The 22,212-nt window shown below is 34.6% G+C and overlaps 1 protein-coding gene across 1 annotated transcript in view; it reads right to left on the reverse strand.

The window, feature by feature from the left end:
* Nucleotides 1-582: 582 nt before the first annotated feature.
* GLMN (glomulin, FKBP associated protein) overlaps nt 583-22,212 on the reverse strand; it is a 37,125-nt gene continuing 15,495 nt past the window's right edge. Inside the window, exons 8-18 of the mRNA XM_069478209.1 lie at nt 18,815-19,002; nt 17,168-17,221; nt 15,040-15,070; nt 14,846-14,935; nt 13,908-13,981; nt 12,291-12,375; nt 11,370-11,479; nt 10,579-10,642; nt 1,687-1,810; nt 802-881; nt 583-699 (exon numbers count right to left, since the gene is read on the reverse strand). Of these exons, the coding sequence (XP_069334310.1) occupies nt 583-699; nt 802-881; nt 1,687-1,810; nt 10,579-10,642; nt 11,370-11,479; nt 12,291-12,375; nt 13,908-13,981; nt 14,846-14,935; nt 15,040-15,070; nt 17,168-17,221; nt 18,815-19,002 (1,017 nt within the window). The remainder of the gene's footprint in view (nt 700-801; nt 882-1,686; nt 1,811-10,578; nt 10,643-11,369; nt 11,480-12,290; nt 12,376-13,907; nt 13,982-14,845; nt 14,936-15,039; nt 15,071-17,167; nt 17,222-18,814; nt 19,003-22,212) is intronic.

A 22,212-nucleotide genomic window follows, 5' to 3' on the forward strand; every position in this document is an offset into this window, starting at 1 on the left:
AATAAAAATACAGAAGCTTCTGTTTACTTCTTTAGGTTTTCCACAAGAATAACGAGTATTTCTAAAATTAATCTTTACAGATACTTTCACATTATAACTTCTGCTGGTGATAGGACTCTGTTCCCTAAGAATCCTCCTGAGACAGGAGAGGGAAGCTAAGAGAAGCAGTCAAAACTCCTTTCTACACTTTTGTAGTATTGCAGACTTCAACTTGACGCTAGGAGTTCTAAAATATCACATAGCATATCTCACTGGAGCAGAAAGTGTGTTAAGTATTTTTATAAACTCACTACAACTGTATGAATGAATAAAGACAAGTATATTTTATGAAATTATTAGTTTGTACTGGATTTTCAGAAGTAGTATTTAGAATATATGTGTATAGGCATTATTTACCATGTAGATAACTTTTTAAAACAAAGAATACTCCTGTTCTATAACACATCATTATAAAAACTGATAAATGAGAAAAGCTACATTTATTTTTCTAGCAGTAAGTTTTTACAGAAAAATTTTTATAGAGGTATTAAATAAATCATAATGGAAAATACAGTATTAGTTTTTATTTAGGAAGTAGAATTTTCACTTTATCCCAATATTTTCTTCAGAGGTAGACTTTGTTTTTATTTCAATGAGTTCTTCTACTCGAGCCAGAACACTTTCAATCAAATCAAACGTGAAAAGAGCTGAATGTAGGACCTGCAATGCCAAAATTTGTGTTATTAATGCTGTCTTTTAAAAAAAAAGGCAAAACATAGAAAAGACTTCAGCTGGAGATAGCTTAGGAAAATTTCAGATCACCTTAAGCTGCATTTCAGGAGGCATATTAGGGAGATCTTCTCCACCTACAGTTATAGAACAAAGATCTTTAGTCTTCTGGACTTCTGTAAGAGAAGGAAAAAAAAAATGTGTCACACTTAGCTATTAAAACAACTCTCAGATTTCAATAATAAATTTATAAGCTACTTTCATCATTTGCTAACTTATAAAATGTGTCAGTTATTCATGTAAATTATTGAGTCCATTGTTTAACAGCTCAGGGTATACTTAAACTGTAAGCAAATAAAATTAAATGTCAAAATTCCACAACATGTGAATTAATGCTTGTTTAGATAAATAGTATTATTTTGGCATGTACAGGATACATGAAACTTTTTCCTTCAGTATATAGTAAGAATTATAGCCATAACATTAAAAAAGACAAAATTTCTAGTAATGGCTATAAAAATATCACCACAGATATATGAAAGAGATAATAAGATTATTATAGTAGATTTGCTGGCTTGAAACAAAGTAATTCTGGATCTAAGATTATTTTTCATAACTTTTTACAGATTTACTTGGGAGTGAGATGGAGGGTGGACTCAGCAATACCAAAGGAATGGTACCCAAATAGAAATACCTGTAATACAATCAGATTCTTAATCAAAACTTGAGGCTTTAAAACAGAATATTCTTGTGTGATTTAAATCTTTATTAACCCAATTTCAGTGTTAACTGGTTTACAGATCTGCTAAGAATCATTTTAATTATAAATAACATGACTTAGAGGTCATGGTCCCTTGTTTAGTATAAATTAAACAAGTACAAGATAAAAAATTTTCTTTTACTTGAATGTAAGTATCTCAGTTCCAAAATTTGACTAATTTTTAGACTTAACTGAAAACAAAATTGCACATTACCAACCTTGGCTATTTTCTTGGCTATTCTTAATTTCTGCTTCATAATGTGCTTTTGACATATTAAGTCCTGTATGGAGAGGCTTTAAGAAATTATTTTCAATCTTTCCAAGTTCTGTCCATAATCCAGTCTGTTCAGAAGAATTAGAGAAAGAATTACTGATTGCCTACTATCACGAAACATGCATTATGAGCTAGAAAAACAAATGAAACATGGCCCTTGCTTTTCACGAATTTACTGTTTAGTAATACATTTATTACTACATTTAGTTATGTGAATACCAGTCAAAACAAAAATGTACTCAGGGCACTGTGCTCATTACTATACTATTTGGATAGCTCCTGGTTTTGAGATCTGTTACTTGCAAGTTCTACAGAATTCTTTCCCTTCCCTACTGATGGAAACTTTTCTAACACAAAGCTAATTTGGACTTCCTTGGTGACCAATGTAGAGGAAGATTTTATCTGCTTAGGGTTATTTTGTCATATATCTTAAAGGTTTTTATTCAGGGAGGAAGGGAGGAAGGGAAGGAGGGAAGAGTAGGGGGAAGAGAGGGAGGGAGGAAGGAAGGTACATTGGTATTAAGGTTCCAGGTACTCTTTATGAAGGAAAATTTCTTAGGTAAAAAAGGGAAACTTAGGAACCCATTATCCTTAACCAGAACAATGAAATGGACCACTTAAAAACCTATTTTGTAATGAACTCATGTTGATCCAAGTTGTATATAAGGTTTTATGTATAGTCCTCCAAATAAAATCTACACATACCTATTCTGAATAATTGATAACATTAATGACTGTCACACATATCCTTTTCATTTCAATCTGTCCTTTCTCATTTCTCCTATACTGATAGGAAAAGTGGAATTCTAGAGAGTATCTAAAACCTCAAAAATATGCATACCCTTTCACTCAGCATCTATGAACTTATTTTGGGGGAATAAATAATCATTATGTTGTAATGATTCTATTGCAGACATTTTAAAAAATGTTTAGTGAAAAATTGGAATTAATAAAATATCTCACATCAGGAGATTCATAAGTAAACTGTGGTATAATCATGTAATGGAAAACTACACTGCCATTAAAATATTGTTCTTCAGTATGTACTGGTGAAAGGGAAAAAGGTTACAAAATGTATGATCTCATTTTCTTTTAAAAAAAAAAAAAGGCCAGGCATGGTGGCTCACACTTGTAATCCCAACATTTTGAGAGGCCAAGGCAGGAGGATTGCTTGAGGCCAAGAGTTCTAGACCAGCCTGGGCAAGATAGTCAGACCCTGTCTCTATAAAAAAAGTAAATTAAATTAAAAATAAATAAATAAATAGTCAGGTGTGGTAGTATACACCTGTAGTCCCAGCTACTCAGGAGGCTGAGGCAGAAGAATGGCTTGGGCCTGGGAATTTGAGGTTACAATGAGTTATGATCAGGCCACTGCACCCCAGCCTAGGTGACAAAGTCCACCCTATCCCTAAAAAAAAAGAAAGAAAGAAATGTACAGATGTGTTAGCATGGGGCATAGACAGGGATATATTAACAATATAATATCACCAATGGATGGGATTTTGATCACTATTTTTCTTTTTGCTTATTTATCCTGATATTTAAACAATGAACCTGTTTACCTGTTTTAGTTGTATAATTTTTAAAATTTAAATAGTTTTCCTAATCTGATGGGAAGTATGAGTCATACAGTAGTATAGCAGGAACTTCTTCAACCAGCGTAGTTACACAGTATAAGCATATTACTTACTCTATAATATGTACCCACTGCTCTCCAATTTTTACCTCTCTCCATCCAGTCTTATCTTTACTGTTCTCTGCCCAACCTCCCCCCTCCCCTTTTTTTACCTTCTCCTTTGCCTTTACCTCAAAACTTATAGGTAGAACCCACTACTACTGATGACTTTCAGGACTAGTTAGGTTACTAATGACCCTCTACAGATTAAAACACATTCAAACATAAAGAAGAGTATAGAGAAAAACACCTGTTTACTCATACCTACCTTTGTCAACATTTTATATTTACTTTAAAAAATAAAATACTAGATATGGTTGAAGTCCCTTTTATTCAAGAGGTAGCCATTATCTAAAACTTCAGTATTTAGGGTTCCTAATATATGTATCACTTAGCAATATAATTTTTCATGTTTAAAAACGTAAATGGTATGCTGTATATATCCTGCTTCAGCTACCTTTTTCTTTGTCAATCTTATGTTTTTGAGAGTTATGTTGTAGCTCTAATTCTTTCATTTTAATTGGTGTATAGACATTCCATTATACTATATAATTTATCACGTAATATTAATTTTTTAGTATTTCAAAACAATGCTGCACTGAAATTGCTGTATATGTTTTCCTATATCATATGGGGTGAAAGTTTTTGTAGGGTAGTTTTTCAAATTATTTTTACCATGAATCACCATAAGAAATATGTTTTATATCACAATTTGATGAACATTTATTTATATAATTGAAACAGGTTTCCAAAAAAAATCCTTTTTATATGTAACAGGTAGAATTTTGCTAATATTTAAATATAATATAGAACAAACCCAGGATAAACAATTAAAAAAACATTAAGACAAATTTTTATATAATGAATGGGATGTACTTGCCTGTTCATGGGGTAATTCCAGTCTAGTGCAGTATGGAGCCTAGTCCTTTTCTTTTTATTTATTATTTTTAAAGGTCATTTGTATTATGGTGTCATTTACATACAGTGAAATACATCCTTTTAGCTGTAGATTTCTATGAGTTTTGACAAAGAGAAAAATCCCTTGTGCTTCTGGCAGGGGAAGGGAAAAGGAACCATTTGATATATGCTGGAGCACTCTGTTCTTAACAAGATCTGCCTTAGGAAAAACTAATTAACCAGAGCCTAACCTGCTGGGGTGTTGTCAGAGCCTAACTGACCTGGAGGAAGGGAAACACCCAATTCTAGCCAGCTCTAGCCATCCTGTTCCACACCTAAGGGTGAGAAGTCAAAAACTAAGAAGCACTTGTAAAGTTTATGGTCCAGAGGCATAGGATCACTAGAAGACCTAATCATAGGACTATAAAATTGATTTTCCTCCTCACACCTTACCACATTACTTTACTAAAGGCCAATTTACATGAGTTCCTTCTACCACGTACATCTGTCCAGCTATCAAGAAAAAATTACAAAGCATACTAAAAGGCAAAAACTACAATTTGAAGAGAGAGAGCAAGCATCAGAACCAGATGTAGCAGGGATGTTAGAATCATTGATCATAATTTTAAAACAACTATGATTAATATGCTAAAGTCTGTAATGGATAGAGTAGACAGCATGCAAGAACAGATGAGCAATGTAAACAGAGAGATGTAAATCCTAAGAAAGATCCAAAAATAAATTCTAGAGATCATAAACACTGCAACATAAATGAAGAATGTCTCTGATGGGTTCATTAGTAGACTGGACACAGCTAAGGAAAGAATCTCTGAACTTGAGGATGTATGAACAGAAACCTCCAAAACTGAAAAGCAAAGAACGTGCACTGGGGAAAAAAAAAGAAAAAGAAAACAACAACAGAATATCCAAGGACTGTGGGACGACTACAACAGATGTAACATAGCATAATGGGAATATCAGAAGGAGAAGAAAGAAAGGAACGGAAGAAATGTCTGAAGCAATAAATGACTCAGAATTTCCCCAAATTAATATCAAACAACAAACTACAGATCAGAAAGCTCAGAGAACACCAAGCAGGATAAATGCCAAAAATAAACTACATCTAAGCGTTATCATACTCAAACTGCAGAAAATTATGATAAAGAAACCATCCTGAAAAAAGCCAAAGAAGGGGAAAAAAAACTTATCTGTAAGAGGGGATATGTTTTAATCTTAGTGAAAGAAATAGATGAGGAACCAAAATATGGATTATATGGAATTACATATTCCTAGTTATTTTATGGTTTTGTTGCAATTGTAAATAGTAAATTATATTTTCTAGTTGGCTATGAATTTTTCTCATGATTATGTGTTGAATGTATCAAATGCTTTTCCCCTGTAGCTACTGACATAATAAAGTGTTTCCTCTAATCTCTGAATTATGATAAACTTCCATTACTGGAATAAACCCAACTTGATCTTATGACTTAAAATTTTTTTTATGGATTTAGTATAGTAATATTAATATCTACATTTATAAGTGAAATTAGCTTACAACTTTCCTCTTGCATATTGTTCTTGTCTGTTGTGGTATTAAGGTCATATTTGACTAAACAGACTCAAAGTGCTAGTTACAACTGTTCTTTTTCTAGTCTTTGGAACATTTTGTGTAAGATTTATCTGTTTCTTGAAAGTGTGATAAAATTATCTGACTTTGGGTTTTCTTTTAGTAGACTGTGGCAGTTTTGTTAAGTTATATTTTCTAAGACAATTCCATTTCATTAAAGTTTTCAATTTTACTGGTATGTTTTCACATAATGTTCTTACTGTTTTTCTGTATTTGTACTTATACTTCTTTTTAAATTAACATATTGTGTCTTCATATATTTTTAAAATCAACCTTGCCAGAAATTTATTCAATGATTTTCAGTCTTCTAATATAAGCATTGGAAGTTGGAAATTTTCCAAGTACTAATATAGCTGCATCCCACAAGTTTTAATATACAGCATTTCATTATTCAGTTCTAAATAAACAGTGTTATCCTTTATCATAAACATATAATACCTCATAGAATAGATTGTAACACATTAATTGCCATGTGAATTGTATTTAACTCATGCTAGTTTGAAGCCCAGGGCCTCATGAAGCAAAACCTAGGCAAAACCCTGTAGTTGGTTTGTGAAAATCTTACTTGTTGATGTTCTTATTGTTACAATTAATATTAATTCTAAAAATGTGCATTAAATGAATAGAAGTCAATAAATTTCATTTTTCATTAAATTAGAAAGGATTGTTTTGTTTTCAAAGTTTTTATTCTATTTTCATAATAAAACACCCGTGGCTCCAAGGAAATTTTTTTTTCTAGTGTGACAATGTGTTAACCATAATTCATAATATACAGAGGTTCTTAAACTTCACTATGTTAGTTAAAAATGTAGATTTCTATGCTTTACTCAGAGGTTTTGATTGAATAGATTTGGGGCTGAATCCAGTAATTTGCATTTATTTAGAAAAACCAAATACTCAGGTGATTTGATTAGACCCATATGTTGAGAAACAATGATCTGGAATAGCACTGTCCAATGCCACTGAGAAACTTAATTTTTAATTTTCAAAAAACTTGAATCAATTTAAATTTAAATAGTCACACGTGGCTACTGTCTACTGTACTTGACAGTGCAAATCTAGAAGATCTTTAAATATTAAAATCTTAGTTGTTTTCAATGGCAATAATTTACTTTAATACACAACCCATAATCATAAAACTTCAGGTAATAAAAACACATGCCAAAAGTGGGCTAAAAAAATTTGTTATACATTCTGTTAAGCATAATTCTACAAACCTTTCATATGATAAACTGTAATATTTTTAGAAGCATGTAGGAGTGAAGAAGCTATGGAAATAAGAATATTTTCTTTCTCTTATGTTAAGGTTACCAGATCTTTGAAAAACAAAACAACATTACAAAGATAATCATTTTAAGATTCCTTTCATCTTCAATGTCTAGAAAAAGAAATTAAGATTTTTTAAAAAAAATAGTTACGTTGATTAAAATTTGAAATGTTCACAAATGTCTGCTTTTAATTTTATACCCACGTAGACTCACTGATGTAAATAGTTCTGAAATCTTTTCTATTCTAAGGCTTAAAACTACATATTTCAAAATTCACTGCAGCCTATCTTACAAAAGGAAGAGTAGGCAGTTCTACATAATGAAATTCACTGCCAGAGCAGGCAGGGACCTTGCAAAGGATATAGTCCACTATAGTAATGGACATGAACAAGACCCAGCTTTCCCCTTTCTCCTAACTGGTGTAAGTCATCTTATTTATGAAGTAAGATTAGAGATTTTCTACCGCTTATAATATTAAGGAACTTCTATCAGCTAAAGTCATTTGGCTCTGCAAATATCACACAAAGGATATGTTTTGATCTTAGAGAAAGAAACAGATGAGGACCCAAAATATGGATTATATGGAATTATATGCATGTGTATATATATGCAAGATATTTAAAATTCCTGATACTTACCTGTGGCCTTTGCAATCTCATTGTTTTCCTTGACCTTGCTTTCATTCTACATATTACAATTACAAATTATTTAGGGAAAAGAATGGGTAGGCAAGTGGATGGGAAATGATAGGAGTACACAGGATAGAAGGTAAGGATAATGTGATTATGGGCTATGTATAAGAATAAATTATTGTAATTCAAAACAACTAAGAATTATTTAAAGATACCTGCCAAATAGAGAACATTAGGTACAAAAACTAAGTTGGTTTTGCCAACAGAGATGGGGGCATGGTTTATACTATAATATTCAAGAAAATTTATGTGAAACTAAAGCATGGGAGAAGGTGCCTGAAACTCATGCAGGTAGATAAAGAGGCAGGAAATAGTAGGGTGAGGAGGGAGTGGCTTATGAAAAGAATAAGTGAGTTGATAGTAACCTAAAGTAGCAGGGAAAAAAATGATTATTCAATTATGAATCACTTTGTTGTCTTCGTATTTGAATGGTTTTGTTCTTATTTAATTTTCCTGTTCACCTTTCTGGCTGTGTTTCAGCTTTTCATCTAACTATTTACCCTCTTAGCACTTAACTGTGCTAATAGGCACTGGTAGGAGTCCATTTGAATAAAATGCCCCACAATTCAGCATCACCAGAGTATCTGTTTCTCCTTTAACCAAAACTTCTAAAGACTCAAAAGCTATCATTTTTTAATTAATCAGAGAAGACAAATTTGCCTCTTGTTTATATACATTACCTATTATAACTGCACTCAGGATGCTTCCCTGATGGACAGGCTCTTAAGCTGCCTCAAAAATATCAGGCTGTCATCTTAGACTGGGTTCTTTACTAATTTCCCTGGTATGGTAATTTTTATAGTAATTTACATAGCAATAATTTAGAATATTTGATCCTTAAGAAAAATTTTTTTAAAACATTAAATAAGAGGGCAGTCCTTTAAGCTGGTTGCATCCTTTTCTTTACCATAAAATGTGCATGGCAAACAAAAGTAAGGCATTATCTGTGGATATTATAGGAGACACTGCACAATGCTCAACTGGTCTCAAATCTTCCCTCTCTAGGCAGAGACCAATCTGCTGCCTCTGTATTACACTGTGTTCCATACCTAATAAATGTGGAGTCATAATTATCTCTACCACTTATTATTTAATAGATGTGTGCTGTTGTGTAACTTAATGATCCTTTTTGTGCCTACATTATCTATGAAAAGGGAAAATAAAGAGTACTTTTCTTACAGCATTGTGAAGAACAAATGAGATATAGTCCTTGGCCAGAATAGTGGTTGCCCCTGGCAGAGGTGGGGAAGAAGGTGGAACAATAAGGTCAGAATTAACTGGGAAGGAGCATGTGGGTATTACTTGTGATGATGGTAATGTTCTATATTTGAACAAGTCTGCATAACATAGATCTATGTATTTGTTAAAATCCAGTGAATGTACAATTTGTACATTTCATTTTATGTAAATTTTACCTCAAAGAAAAACTATACTTGATCTTAGCCAAAAGGCCAAGAAGTGATCAAAGAAAAACTATAGACAAATATTTAACTGTTTAATACTATTTAATACATGTAACTCTAATTACTTGCTGAAATATTTAACAGAAAGTATGCTGATGTCTGCAGTTTACTTTGAAATGCATCAAAAAACCCAGACAGATTGATGGACGGACAGAGGGTGGAGAACGATACATAACGAGACAAATATAGTAAGATGGTAGAATCTGGGTGGTGGGTCAATCAGTGGTCACTGTAAAATTCTTTTAACTTTGTTGTATGTTTGAAAATTTTTACAATAAAGTGTTGAAAAAAAGATAGCATCTGGTACAGAGTAAGCACTAGTCAGTAATAGCAAATAACTATTTCCAGCTGAAGAGAGATGAACAGGAGGTCAAATCACTGAATCTACTAGATCTGTCAAGAGAGAAGGAAACCACAACCTTTCCTATAAACTTTTCCTCCTACATCTTGAGTTACTTAATTAAAAAAAAAAACTCTTTGGCATCTTTACATAAAAATCAATTTATTTTCATTCCTTTTACTATTTTCTAAAAAAAAAGGCAGACTAACAACATGTGATTCAGGTAGTTATAGTTAACAGAGGTGACGCATACAGGGAAAGCAATTATTAGAACAGGGTAGTTAGAAAGAGAGAAGAAGCCAATATAATTTTACTGTATGACAAATCTCTCTCAAATAGTTTTCTATTTATTGAATACTTCTAATTATGTGCTATTAAAAAAAAATCCAACTTCCTACACATTATCTAAAAAGGTGCTGTTAAATTCAGTTTTAGTGCTGAAAATGCTTCAATTTGTCATGTCTGATGAGGTGATATTAAAATATCAGATGATTTTATTTTATATAGCTTAGACTTAAATCATGAACTACAGGTAGAGGAAACCACACAAGACACTCAAATATATGTTGATCTCCACAAGGTAAGTTTACTTAGGACCTGCAACTTATCTACTCAAGAGGGCTTGGCAATGTCTTCCTCAAGAGAGTGGAGGTACAACAAGAACTGGAAAGGGAAAGGAAAGCTGGCTGTGAGGTGGTAATTGCTCCTAGAAATTAACTTCGGGTTTCAGAATAATTGTTGGCACTTTCCCCAGCCCTTATAGCTGGGTAAGATGTTAAATACTGGCTTAAGTAGGTACTGATCAAGAAAATCTGAAACATTCCTTAGGCTTTTGATTATACTCACAATTTCTGTTTTCAAAGAATTCACTTACTTGATTGTCATTTTCATTATCTTTGATAACCAAATACCTCAATAAATTTAATGAAGCCATAATCCTGTTAATTAAAAATATATAATTTGTTACTTACAGTATGGTTTTATATAATCAACAGCAATTTCAATGAATAAGTAAAAACTTTGGCTATATTTTTATAATTACATTTGTCACTAGAAACTATTCCCATCGATATGTCTTTTGGACTAGTAATAACTTATTACTCATGCTTTCCACTTAAGTTTACAAAATACAAGTGTGAAAATTATTTTCCTTATTTTCTCAAGAAAGCTTTATCTTCAATATTTGAGAAGCATCATTTGTTATTTTCTGAATCTTAAGATTCCTTTTGTAAATGCTTGCAACCATTTCTCAACATCATTTATTCTAGTATATTAAAAGTGAAATTACATGTTCTATATGAAAAAAATTATCAACTGGAAAACTAAATAAAACAACAAAACTCAACCTCGTAAGCCTTTTATAAGTTATATACACAGATTCTTATTTTTTAGTCACAAATGCCATAGTGGCAAATCTCTATCAAATGCTGGGTACATCAAAGGTATAAAATCATAATGGTGGTCATTCTTCTGGAAAGAAGAGTTTTGGGTTATGTTTCTACATGTTATTGAAACACTTAAATATTAAAGTCTATGTAATTTAATGAATTAACCATTGATCATAAAATCACAAGAAAATACATTTTATTAGGTTAGGTTCCCTAAGCAGAGGTTTCACATTTAATTCTGAATTTACTATTTGAACCTTAGTAGCAGTCATCTCACCTATCTGAGTTTTGCAATAAATCTGTTTCAGCACCCTCTGGGAGAAAGAGTACCAAATCTAGAAGAGAAATCAGCTGTGGTCCTATAAACCATTTGTTGTTATGTGTTCCCTGAAAATCAAAAGGAAAATTAGAAAAGGCTTGAAATAAAGCTTGATAAATCAAGTTTTTCCTAATACCTTGACACTACAAACAATCACACATTTAAAATATATTTTTTTAGGCCAGGTGTGGTGGCTCACACCCGTAATTCCAGCACTTTGGGAGGCTGAGGTAGGAGTCTAATACCAACCTGAGCAACATAGTGAGACCTCGTCTCTGCCAAAAAAAAAATTTAAAAGTTAGCCAGGTGTGGTGGCACATGCCTGTAGTCCTAGCTACTTAGGTGGCTGAAGGAGGAGAATTGCTTGAGCCCAGGAATTTGAGGTTGCAATGAGCTATGATGATGCCACTGTACTCTAGCTCAGGCAAAAAAGTAAGACCCTGTCCCAAAAATAGTAATAATAAAATATATATTTTTTAAATTTTAATTTCCATACTTTCATTCAATTTCCAGGCACCTGGATCAAACCTTGCCAATTGGAGAACACTAGTACATGGTCTGTTTTCTATATGGAATTATTGAATATTCACAAATAGGTAAGACTTAAGTTTCCATTAATTTTTCAGAAGCATATAGCAAAACAAAAAGAAGTCATATTATAAGCTCAGAGAATTAATATAATCTAAATTTATAGTTACCGAAATTTCCAAATTCAGGGTTTTCAAGGAAAATATTAGAAACAGAGAAACAACATACCTTAATACTAGAGACAGAAAAAGACTGTAGGGCAAAAACCCACATTAATATATTCTACATATGAATAAATACACCGTACCAAATAAAATATACTGATAATTGATATATTGGCTATGCTCTTACCTTTAATGATATGTCAATTTGATTTTTGATATTTTGAATAATAAAAGCCTCCACACCTGAGTGATTACTTGTATTCAATAAGCACCTTGAAAGCAAAATTACAATGGATATGAAATTATCCTGGACTGCATTATAATTAAATGGTGATGAAAGTTTTACAAATTCAAATTGGCTATGTGTTACTTCTAGGAATACAAAATCCACAGTGAAGACAATTACCAAGGTGATCAGCCAAATACAAAGTCACCTGTAATAGTTATTCCTCCCACTGGTAAATTCTATTCATAATTGATCTTTTCAACAAGAAATTTCTATTAAACCAAATTTGAAGCTTTTTATGCATATAGTTGCAATAATTTAACATGGTAAGAAAAGACACTAGTATAATAGCCTAACAACTCCCAAAATTAGACTAGTGCTAGTTAGACTAGCTTAATTGCAAAGAAAGGAAACTGAATAACTAGCTAAAGAAAAAATGGGGGCCAGGTGCAGTGGCTCACACCTGTAATCTTAGCATTCTGGGAGGCCAAGGCAGGAGGATGGCTTGAGCTCAGGAGTTTGAGACCAGCCCCAGCAAGAGCGAGACCCTGTCTCTACTAAAAATAGAAAAATTAGCCATGCACAGTGGCTCGCACCTGCAGTCCCAGCTACTCGGGAGGCTGAGGCAGGAGGATCGCTTGACCCCAGGAGTTTGAGGTTGCAGTGGTCTATGGTAGACGCCACTACATTCTACCCAGGTCAATAGAGCAAGAATCTGTCTCAAAAAAAAAAAAAAAAGGAGGGATCTCTTGGTAGAAATACAGGCAGAACAGAACAGGAAAGTTGGTATAAGACCTAAAAATTCAGATTTCATAAACCTGCTCTTACTCTATCAATAGAAATGAAGAAAAGATAGGATCAATAGTGCTACTATTGGCCAATCCCCCAAAATACTTTTTAGCACTTTAACACTGCCCAAGTCTCACTTTTATTACCTAGGACAAGGGTCAGCAAACTAAGGTCTACAGGCCGCATCCAGCTTACTGCCTCACTTTATCAATAAACTTTTATTGGAACATACTCATCTCTAATGCAAAGCTGCGTGGCTGCAACAGAGACCTCAAGGCCCATAAAAGCCTCCATTTACAATTTGGCCCTCTACAGAAAGTTTGCCAGTGTTTCACTTAGAGAGTTGCTAGAATCTTTTCCACCTCAAAAAGCACTATTAGTAAGCTCTACTATTAAGTTATAGTGAATAGCCTGTTAAACTTATAACTTAGCCATTAATTTCAACTATGAGTAATGGAGATTTTATTGACATATGTAAAGTTCTAGCAGCAGCATTATCAATCTCAATTTAATCTTTTATAAGTCTTATTTTAAGTTTAGAGTATTTCAATTAACTGAATTGAAATATATACTATTATTCATTAATATGTATACACATAAATATGTATCCAGAATATTTGACTAACACCTTCTCTAACCATCACAGATGAGAGAATTTAATATGGCTTCCAACTGGAGTTGGATTACATGTTAAACATACTGACAGACTATACCCTAGAATAATTATATGGCATTAAGTTGGCTTTTAATCAACCACACACTTAGCAATTAACCCCACTTGATACATACCTAAATAACGTATATTTGCCTTGTGAATCCAACTTGTTAATATACAACTGAAGCATAGCTAAACTCTTTTTCCTCTGAAATGGAATAAATAATAAATATAGTTACATAAAATGAATAAAGATTGAATTATTTATCGAACTTTCTCAATGTAACTCATTATTATTTTGTCCTCAAATATTTACGTACCAATGTCTCAATGGGGCAAAGTGTCATTACTTTGACTAAGCCCTGAAAATAAAAAAGTTTAAAATTCAGATGTAAATTACAATATTGACTGCAAACAAACAACTACATTATCAATAGTGAATACTAAAAATTCAGAGAAACGAGGATAGGAGATTTATTAACAAAAGCCTTGCTTTTCCAATAAATATTAGGAAAAAATTTCTACACTGACATCTAAGGACTACTTGGATATCATAACTAAGAGTACTAGGCAAAATAAAACATAGGAAGGAAAATCAAAATGTATATTAGTCTTTCTAGTAATGAGTCAGTGCATGTCTTAGATGGAGTCCTGAGAACTTAAGTTGTAAGAAAAGTAAGAGTTTCATTTTCCAAGATCCCTACAGAAACAAAGTATAGGGATTATGAAAGTTATGCTTTTCTACTAGATGCTATGCTAAACTATGGTAGCCACTAATAGCCATTTAAGTTTAAATTAATTTAAATTAGATTTAAAATTTAGTTCCTTAGTCACATTAGCTACATTTCAAGTGTTTGATTCAGCTACTGGGTTTTCTATTGTACAGCAAAGGTAACAGACTTCCACTAGCACAGAAAATTCTATAGGACAGCACTACATTAGAGTTTTCAAAGGATGTAGAGAAGAAGGTGGGAGAGGAGTCAGAAGTGAGAGAGGAGTCAGACCTTTACCTTATTTAAGTTCAGAATAAACAAGGGGCTATTTTTAATATTAGAATACATATTTTATTTACCTGAGGTACAGTAAGAAAACTCTTGATTTCTAAGTACTGGTAAAGCAGACTGTTGTCTTCTATTCTCAATAAACCATTCTCCAGCAGATCCTACAGAGTAAAATATATGCAGATACATATATGGTGAAGTCAACAGCTGTATTTGTTGACATAACTATGTATTTAAATTATAATGGGAACAAATAAATTCTTACCAATCCTTTGGGGATAACAGACTCTTCTGTTCTAGAAGAGAATATTAAAATTTATCATGATTTTATAAACTATTTTAGAATGACTCTTCATCTTAGGAAAATTAAATCAAAAATAGAAATTTAAAGACTTTTAAAATGTGTATCATTAAGGAGAAATTCTGTTGAAGAACTTAGTCAAAATCCTTTATCTTTGATCTGATCTTTTGATATGGTTACTGACATCCAAATCTGACCAGTACTAACCTACTCAGGACTTATTTCCTGGTATCAATAGATCTTCAGATCTATTATACCTGATATAGTACTATATATAATTCATTCCAGTTGATTATTCTCTAGAATCTTTTCAATTCTTTTTATTCAAAAAAGAATTCCATGCTTTCCACTTGTGATAATACTTTTTTAAAAAAAGGTTTATAATCATTATTAACTAAATATTTAAGATCAGTGGCATAAAATATTTTGGGTTCTAGAGAATTACTCTAACCATGCAAGAAGTTAAAAATGTTTTATTTTGGGCTCAATGACCAAACAGTTTGGAAATCTCAAGAATATAGAACTTAGATTCAAAATAATATATATTTTCACTGTATGAATAACAGAAACTAGGTAAAATGAATCTAACATCATTAAGACCTACATAATACAGCAAAGTTAATACAGAGTTAATAACTACTTATGGCAGGAGACCCTTGGAAATTCCTGCCTTGTAGGCCGAGGCTTTGGACCTTTGCCATGTTACAAATCTTCTATCACCCGGGAAGAGATGGGATTGATAAACTGTCACTAGCATTCCTGGAGGATAGTACTGCAAGGCCCTGACTAATCTCAAAGGATAATTTAAACATGTTATACGAAAAGAAAATAAAGGATATAGAGTTTTGCAAAATTCTTAAATTTCTGTCTGAAGAAATTATGCATACCTGTTACTTTGTAATTTCTTTTAAAATATGTGTGTGGGGAGTGTGTGTGTGTGTGTATTTTTTAATAGAGACAGGGTCTCGCTATATTGCCCAGGCTGGAGTGCAGGGGATATGCACAGGCACAATCCCACTACTGATCAGCACGAGAGTTTTGACCTGCTCTGTTTCCAGCCTGGGCTGACTGACCCCACCTTAGGCAACTTGATGGTCCTCTGCTCCTGGGAGGTCACCATATTGATGCCAAACAGTGCAGACACCTGATCAGCATAGTGCACTACAGCCCAGAACTCCTGGGCTCAAGCAATCCTCCCGCCTCAGTCTCCTGAGTAGCTGGGACTACAGGCACACACCATGGCACCTGGCCTTTTTTTTTTTTTTTTTTAAAGACAAATTCCTGGCCGGGGGTGGTGGCTCACGCCTGTAATCCTAGCACTCTGGGAGGCCAAGGCGGGAGGATTGCTTGAGCGCAGGAGTTCGAGACCAGCCTGAGCAAGAGTGAGACCCCCAACTCTACTAATAATATTATTAGAAAAATTAGCCAAATCAGCCGGGTGTCGTGGCACACGCCTGTTGTCCCAGCTGCTTGGGAAGCTGAGGTGGGAGGATGGCTTGAACTCAGGAACTGGAGGTTGCAGTGAGCTATGATGACACCACTACACTCCACCCAGGGTGACAGAGCCAGACTGTGTCTCAAAAAAAAAGAGAAAGTCCTGTTTCTTAGCACCTCAAATGAGAAAAGCTATAATTGAGTGGTATCACTATCAATAGTCTAAGTTATAAAAGGTGGGGTCAAGATACCTCCTTCCTTTTGATGCAGTTCACAGATTGTGTCCATGAAGGAAAAATATGGGTGAACTTCTTTGACTGACTGCGCCTCCTTAGATGGAGGAGAATGCAGTAGGGTAGAGGTGTTTTAATACACCAGCTTTTGAAATAAGGGAAGAAACCTCAGAAATAGATGACTGGAAAACCCCTTGTAAGAAAAAATGTTAATACTATCTTGGGTTTAAAATAAAAGAAACTTTGCTGTAAAACCTCTGACTAATTTCTGTCTCTCTCATGATTATCTGCTTCACTATTGTATAAAATAACCAATTAATTAATTAAGGTATGTCAAAGAGAAGGTAGTCTCCCTTGATCTTGACAAGGACTATTTTAATACTTTTTGATTCTGAGATACCATCTAAATGATCAAATGATCTTACCTTTGCAAGAAGACTTCAATATGCCCCATATTAAACTGCAAAAGATACAGTGGGCTAAAATAGAAACAAAACAAATATATATATTAAATATATACACACATGCACTGCCTCCATACTGTTATGGGTTGAACTGTGCCTCTTCCAAAAAGGGATGTTGGAGTCCTAACCTCCAGTACCTCAGAAGATAACCTTATTTGGAGATAGTGGTTTTTACAGAGGTAATCAGAGCCCTCAGAAGGAATCAACCCTCTGAGTCACCTTGATCTCAGAACTCCAGCATCCAGAACTATTAGACAATATATTTCTGTTATTTTAACCATCCAGTTGTAGTACTTTGTTACAGGAGCCCTAGCAAACTAATGCACAATAAGTTATTTTGGTGGTAGAATGTGATGCTTAAGAGTACAGGCTCTAGGGTCAGATACGACTGTTTGAATTCCACCCATGCCACTAAGCAGTTGTATGATCTTGGGCAGTATCTTAACTTATGTAAGCCTGTTATTTTCATCTGTAAAATGAGATAATGCTCTGCTTCACAGGGTTATTATAAAGATTATATGACACATATAAAGCTATTAGCATAATGTTTCATACATGGTGAACATGCAAATGGTAGCCATTACTGCAATATTTATATACAAACATACTCCTAGGTATATTCGCATGTAAATATACAAACTCACACAAAGAAATGCACCCAATGCCTGCAAGACAAATACATAATCCTTATATATACATAATCCTTATATCATAGACCCTGAAGTCCAGAATGCATTACATTATAAAATTATGTATTTATTTAAAAAATAATTTTGATAAACTTTGCGGGAAAGGAAGACAAGGTCAAGATAATTAAAATGGGATGATTCAAATTAAATTAGGTGGTGAGTGAAGGCTTTCCTCAGAAAGTGACACTTAAGGATAAAGGTAGTTCTAAAGGCCCCATAGCAGGAAAGTTCAAAACATACTTGAACAAGAAACCAAAAGAAGGTCTGTGTTTTCGGAGCATAGTAAACAAGAGGAAGGTGGGAGGACATGAATCAGGTCAATCAAGGAGGGATCAGATCATGCATAAGTTTGTCTGAAGAGTCATGTGAAGGCATTTAAACTTTATTCTTAGGGAAATAAGAAGCCACTGAAGTGAGCTATGACCATGCCACTGCACTCCAGCCTGGGCGACAGAGTGAGACCTTATCTATTGGGGAAAAAAAAAAGCCACTGAAAGGTTTTCAGTAAAGGATTTCTTTTAAGGCTTTACTTTCTAGTGTGTTAAGAATGCATTAGATTAAAAGGGAGTAAGAATGGTTATATAAATATTCACTCAGGATTACAGTAGTCATCCAGTGAAAAGATGATGGTATCTTTGGATACCTAGACAGTTCCCTCCTTTGCAGTCCAGAAAGTTTAACACTTTCTGCCTCTTGTCCGCACCATTCCCTTACACTTATTTCAATACCCACCCCTTTTCATGACTTGACTACCAGTGGCTTTAACAGATTATAGCCAGTTTCATTTAGAACTAATAACAATAGACTTTGCTTTAAATGTATTAGTATGTTAACATGTATATATATATTGGACATTGATAAATGAGTCTGATGATAACTCCTTTTAGAATACATGAATAAATGAAACACTAACTCTTACCTTAAGACCATTGGAAGCTGATCAACACTGATGCCCTGTACAAATACTAGATATGCCAGGGAAGCCATAGAGTCTGCTAATTGTTTGTCTTCTTCTTCCTCAAATTCAAGGTAATCCCAAGTCCTCTTTTTCCTTCCATGATTAAAAATCATTTTGGAGAAAGGGTGTCCAATTGCTGATAAAAAACCCTGTGAAGTAAGTAAAAAACCCTGTGAAGTAAGTAAAAAACGAAGCTACAGCAGACAGCATCTAAAGTGCCCCCCACCCCATATTCACACCAAGCAGAGTATATTCACTCCCCTTGAGTGTGGGTGAGATCTGTGAGATTTGCTTTTAAGCAATAGAATATGTGGCAAGACGTCACTCCTATGATTAGATTATGTTACATGGCAAAAGTGAAGGGATTTTTGCAGATGTAATTAATGTCCCAATTAGTTAATTTTGAGTTATTCAGAAAGGAGACTATCCTGCGTGAACCTAATTTAATAAGGTAGAAGATTAAAGGGGGTCCAGGCCTTCCCTGAGAGTCAGAAACTGTCCTTTCTTTGCTGGCTTTAAAGAACTAAGCTGCCATGTTATGAAAGGGCCTGTGGACAGGACTACATGTCAAGGCATTATAGGCAGCTTCTAGAAGCTGAAAGTGGCCCCTGGCTGAGAGCCAGCAAGAAAATGGGGACTTCGGTTAGTCCTACAGCTTCAAGGAGATGAATTCTGCCAACAACCTGAGGACACTTGGAAGTGGGTCTTTCTCTAGGTAAGTTTCTGATAGGACTGCAGACCCAAAAATAAATTGAAAAAAAAAAAAAAAAAAGGCTCATGCCTGTAATCCCAGCACTTTGGAAAGCTAAGGGAGGAAGATCGCTTGAGCCCAGGAGTTGGAGACCAGCCTAGGCAACATAGCAGGACCCCGTCTCTATAAAAAATTTAAAAACTAGTCATACATGGTGGTGCATAACTACAGTCCCAGATACTTGGGAGGCTGAGGCAGTAGGATTGATTGCTTGAGCCCAGGAGTTCAAGGCTACGGGGAACTACGATCATGCCACTGCCCGGGCAAAAGAACAAGCCATTGTCTCTTAAAAAAAAAAAAAAGAAAAAAGAAAGAAAAAGAAAGAAAGAAAGAAAGAAAGAAAGAAAGAAAGAAAGAAAGAAAGAAAGAAAGAGAGAGAGAAAAGAAAAGACTGCAGGTCCAATTAACAACTGACTTGTAACCAGATGAGGCCTTGAGCAGAGGACCCAGCTAAGCTGTGGCCGGACTCCTGATCCATAGAAACTGTGACATAACAAAGGTGTGTTGTTTTTAAACTGCTAAGTTTGTGAGAATTTTTTACACAGCAATAGAAAACTAATACAGAGCCAAAAGCCCAAGTCATACTTTACCGTGGGCATTTATATATCAAATGGTTTCTAAATCAATGCAGGATCATAATTAAAAGCACACACACACACAAATGCGTTTTTGACAGTCAAATGACTTGACTGCCAGATGGAGGGCTCTAAAGTGAATAAAACAAAATAATTCTACATTAAAAAAAAAATTTTAAGTGCTTCAGAAATAGAGACAGAAAATAGAATGGTGGTTGCCAGGGTATTGGGGCGGGGGGAGGGAGAATAGGAAGTTAGTGTGCAATGGGTAAAGACATTCAGGTGGGAAGATGAAAAAGTTCTGGAGTGGATAGTGGTGATGGTTGCACAACAATGTAAACGTACTCAATGCCACGGAACTGTACACTTAAAAATGGTTAAAATGCTAAGTTTTATGTCATGTATATTTTACTACAACATTTTTAAAAAGTGCTTCAGAGATATCTGAGAGCAATCTAAAAATGTGAGACACACAAATATCATGAAATGAGAGTAAACCAACTACTCAGTTGAAGAATACTCTAGAAACAAATGCTCCACTGACCACTGCCTGCCTAGATACACAGCGGGCTGGTCAGCCGCAGCAGGGTCTGAGGAAACAATGCTGATATCTCAGGTCATATGGGTTCTGATGTAAGAGAAGAAGCATCCTAGCATGAATAGATAAGAACATAGTGCTACATAAAGCTCTATGCTCAGCAAACACAGGGTCACCCCCAGGCCTCTTATACTACTACTAATTCTAGTGTACTAGAAAGAACCTGATCTTCAGAATCCATTGGAACTAATTTTGAGTTTTGGCTCTACTACTTCCTAGCTGTGTGACACTGAATGAGTTACCTCACTTCTCTAAACCTCAGTGTCCTTATCTAGAAAATGCATAATACCTGTGCCAAATATTTACTGAGCGGCTCCACAGAAAAGTGTAAGTAAGTTAAGGTCACAACAAACTACCAAAGAAGTTAAAAGGAAATGAATGACAAAAATAGCCAAAGCAGAATAAGGACTTTCCACATATTCGCTATTTTATTCAATAAACACTTACATGCTAGGCCATAGGCCTGACACTGTGGGGAATTATAAGGCCAAATGAGACTTTTCCAGCCTTCAGGGTATTAAAATCTGCTGCTCCCAGATGGTTCTATTAGTCATTTCAGAGCACAAAAAAGAACCATGGAAAGTCACTCTCAGTCACAAGAGACTGCTATTCTGGTACCAGATGCTAAATATATACTGCTGTACTGATTTTCAAAGCGCACATTCTTGTTAGAGCTACAAGACAAAAAGCTTACTGCACTCAGATTCTAAATGTCCTTTTAATCATGAAGTTCCATTTCTTCATTCAGCCAATGCTACATGCGTTTTTCTCAGAGTAAGGGTAGCCTTTTAAAACATCACATGTAACCTGATTCTACAGTGCTGCTCTGGATGCCGGGGATCTGACCTGTGCCCAAATCAGAGCCTTCACTATCCACACACCATCTAGCAGTCTTGCTCAGACCCACGCCATACCTGCCACTATGTAATTTCTCAAAATTTATGGCAGCCTCTATCCTTTCAGTTCTATACCAAAATAACTTGTACGAAAGTGGGATGGCTGAGGCCTGTCCATCCCAACCGCACCACACTTCCAGTACTTCTCCAGCACACAACAGAAGGCCATCTCCTCACTTCAGCCCATACCTGATCTCACCTCTACTTCCAGGCTGCTTTGTGCTTCCTTACTGCCGGTTCTTTCTACTTGTAATGCTCCTTCTACTGAGATCTTAGGACCACTCTCCAATACCCTCAGCCTCTTCACAAGATGCTTGCTCTGCCTCAAGGCTTTTATCAACCTCTCTGATTCCTGGTGGGAGCTGCTCATTCTCTCACACCTTTTACACCACAGGGCCAGAAGGCAGCAGTGGGGTCAGGTGGTATGGGTAGAGGCTTAGTATTATCTTGGCTCTTTCTGTACTCTTCAGCTAAGGCATATTTTCCTTTGAGGCCAATGTCATACCATTCTTTTCTCTGTCATATGCTGACCTTCAGGT

This window comes from Eulemur rufifrons, chromosome 8, assembly GCF_041146395.1.
Source record: "Eulemur rufifrons isolate Redbay chromosome 8, OSU_ERuf_1, whole genome shotgun sequence".
NCBI lineage: Eukaryota > Metazoa > Chordata > Mammalia > Primates > Lemuridae > Eulemur > Eulemur rufifrons.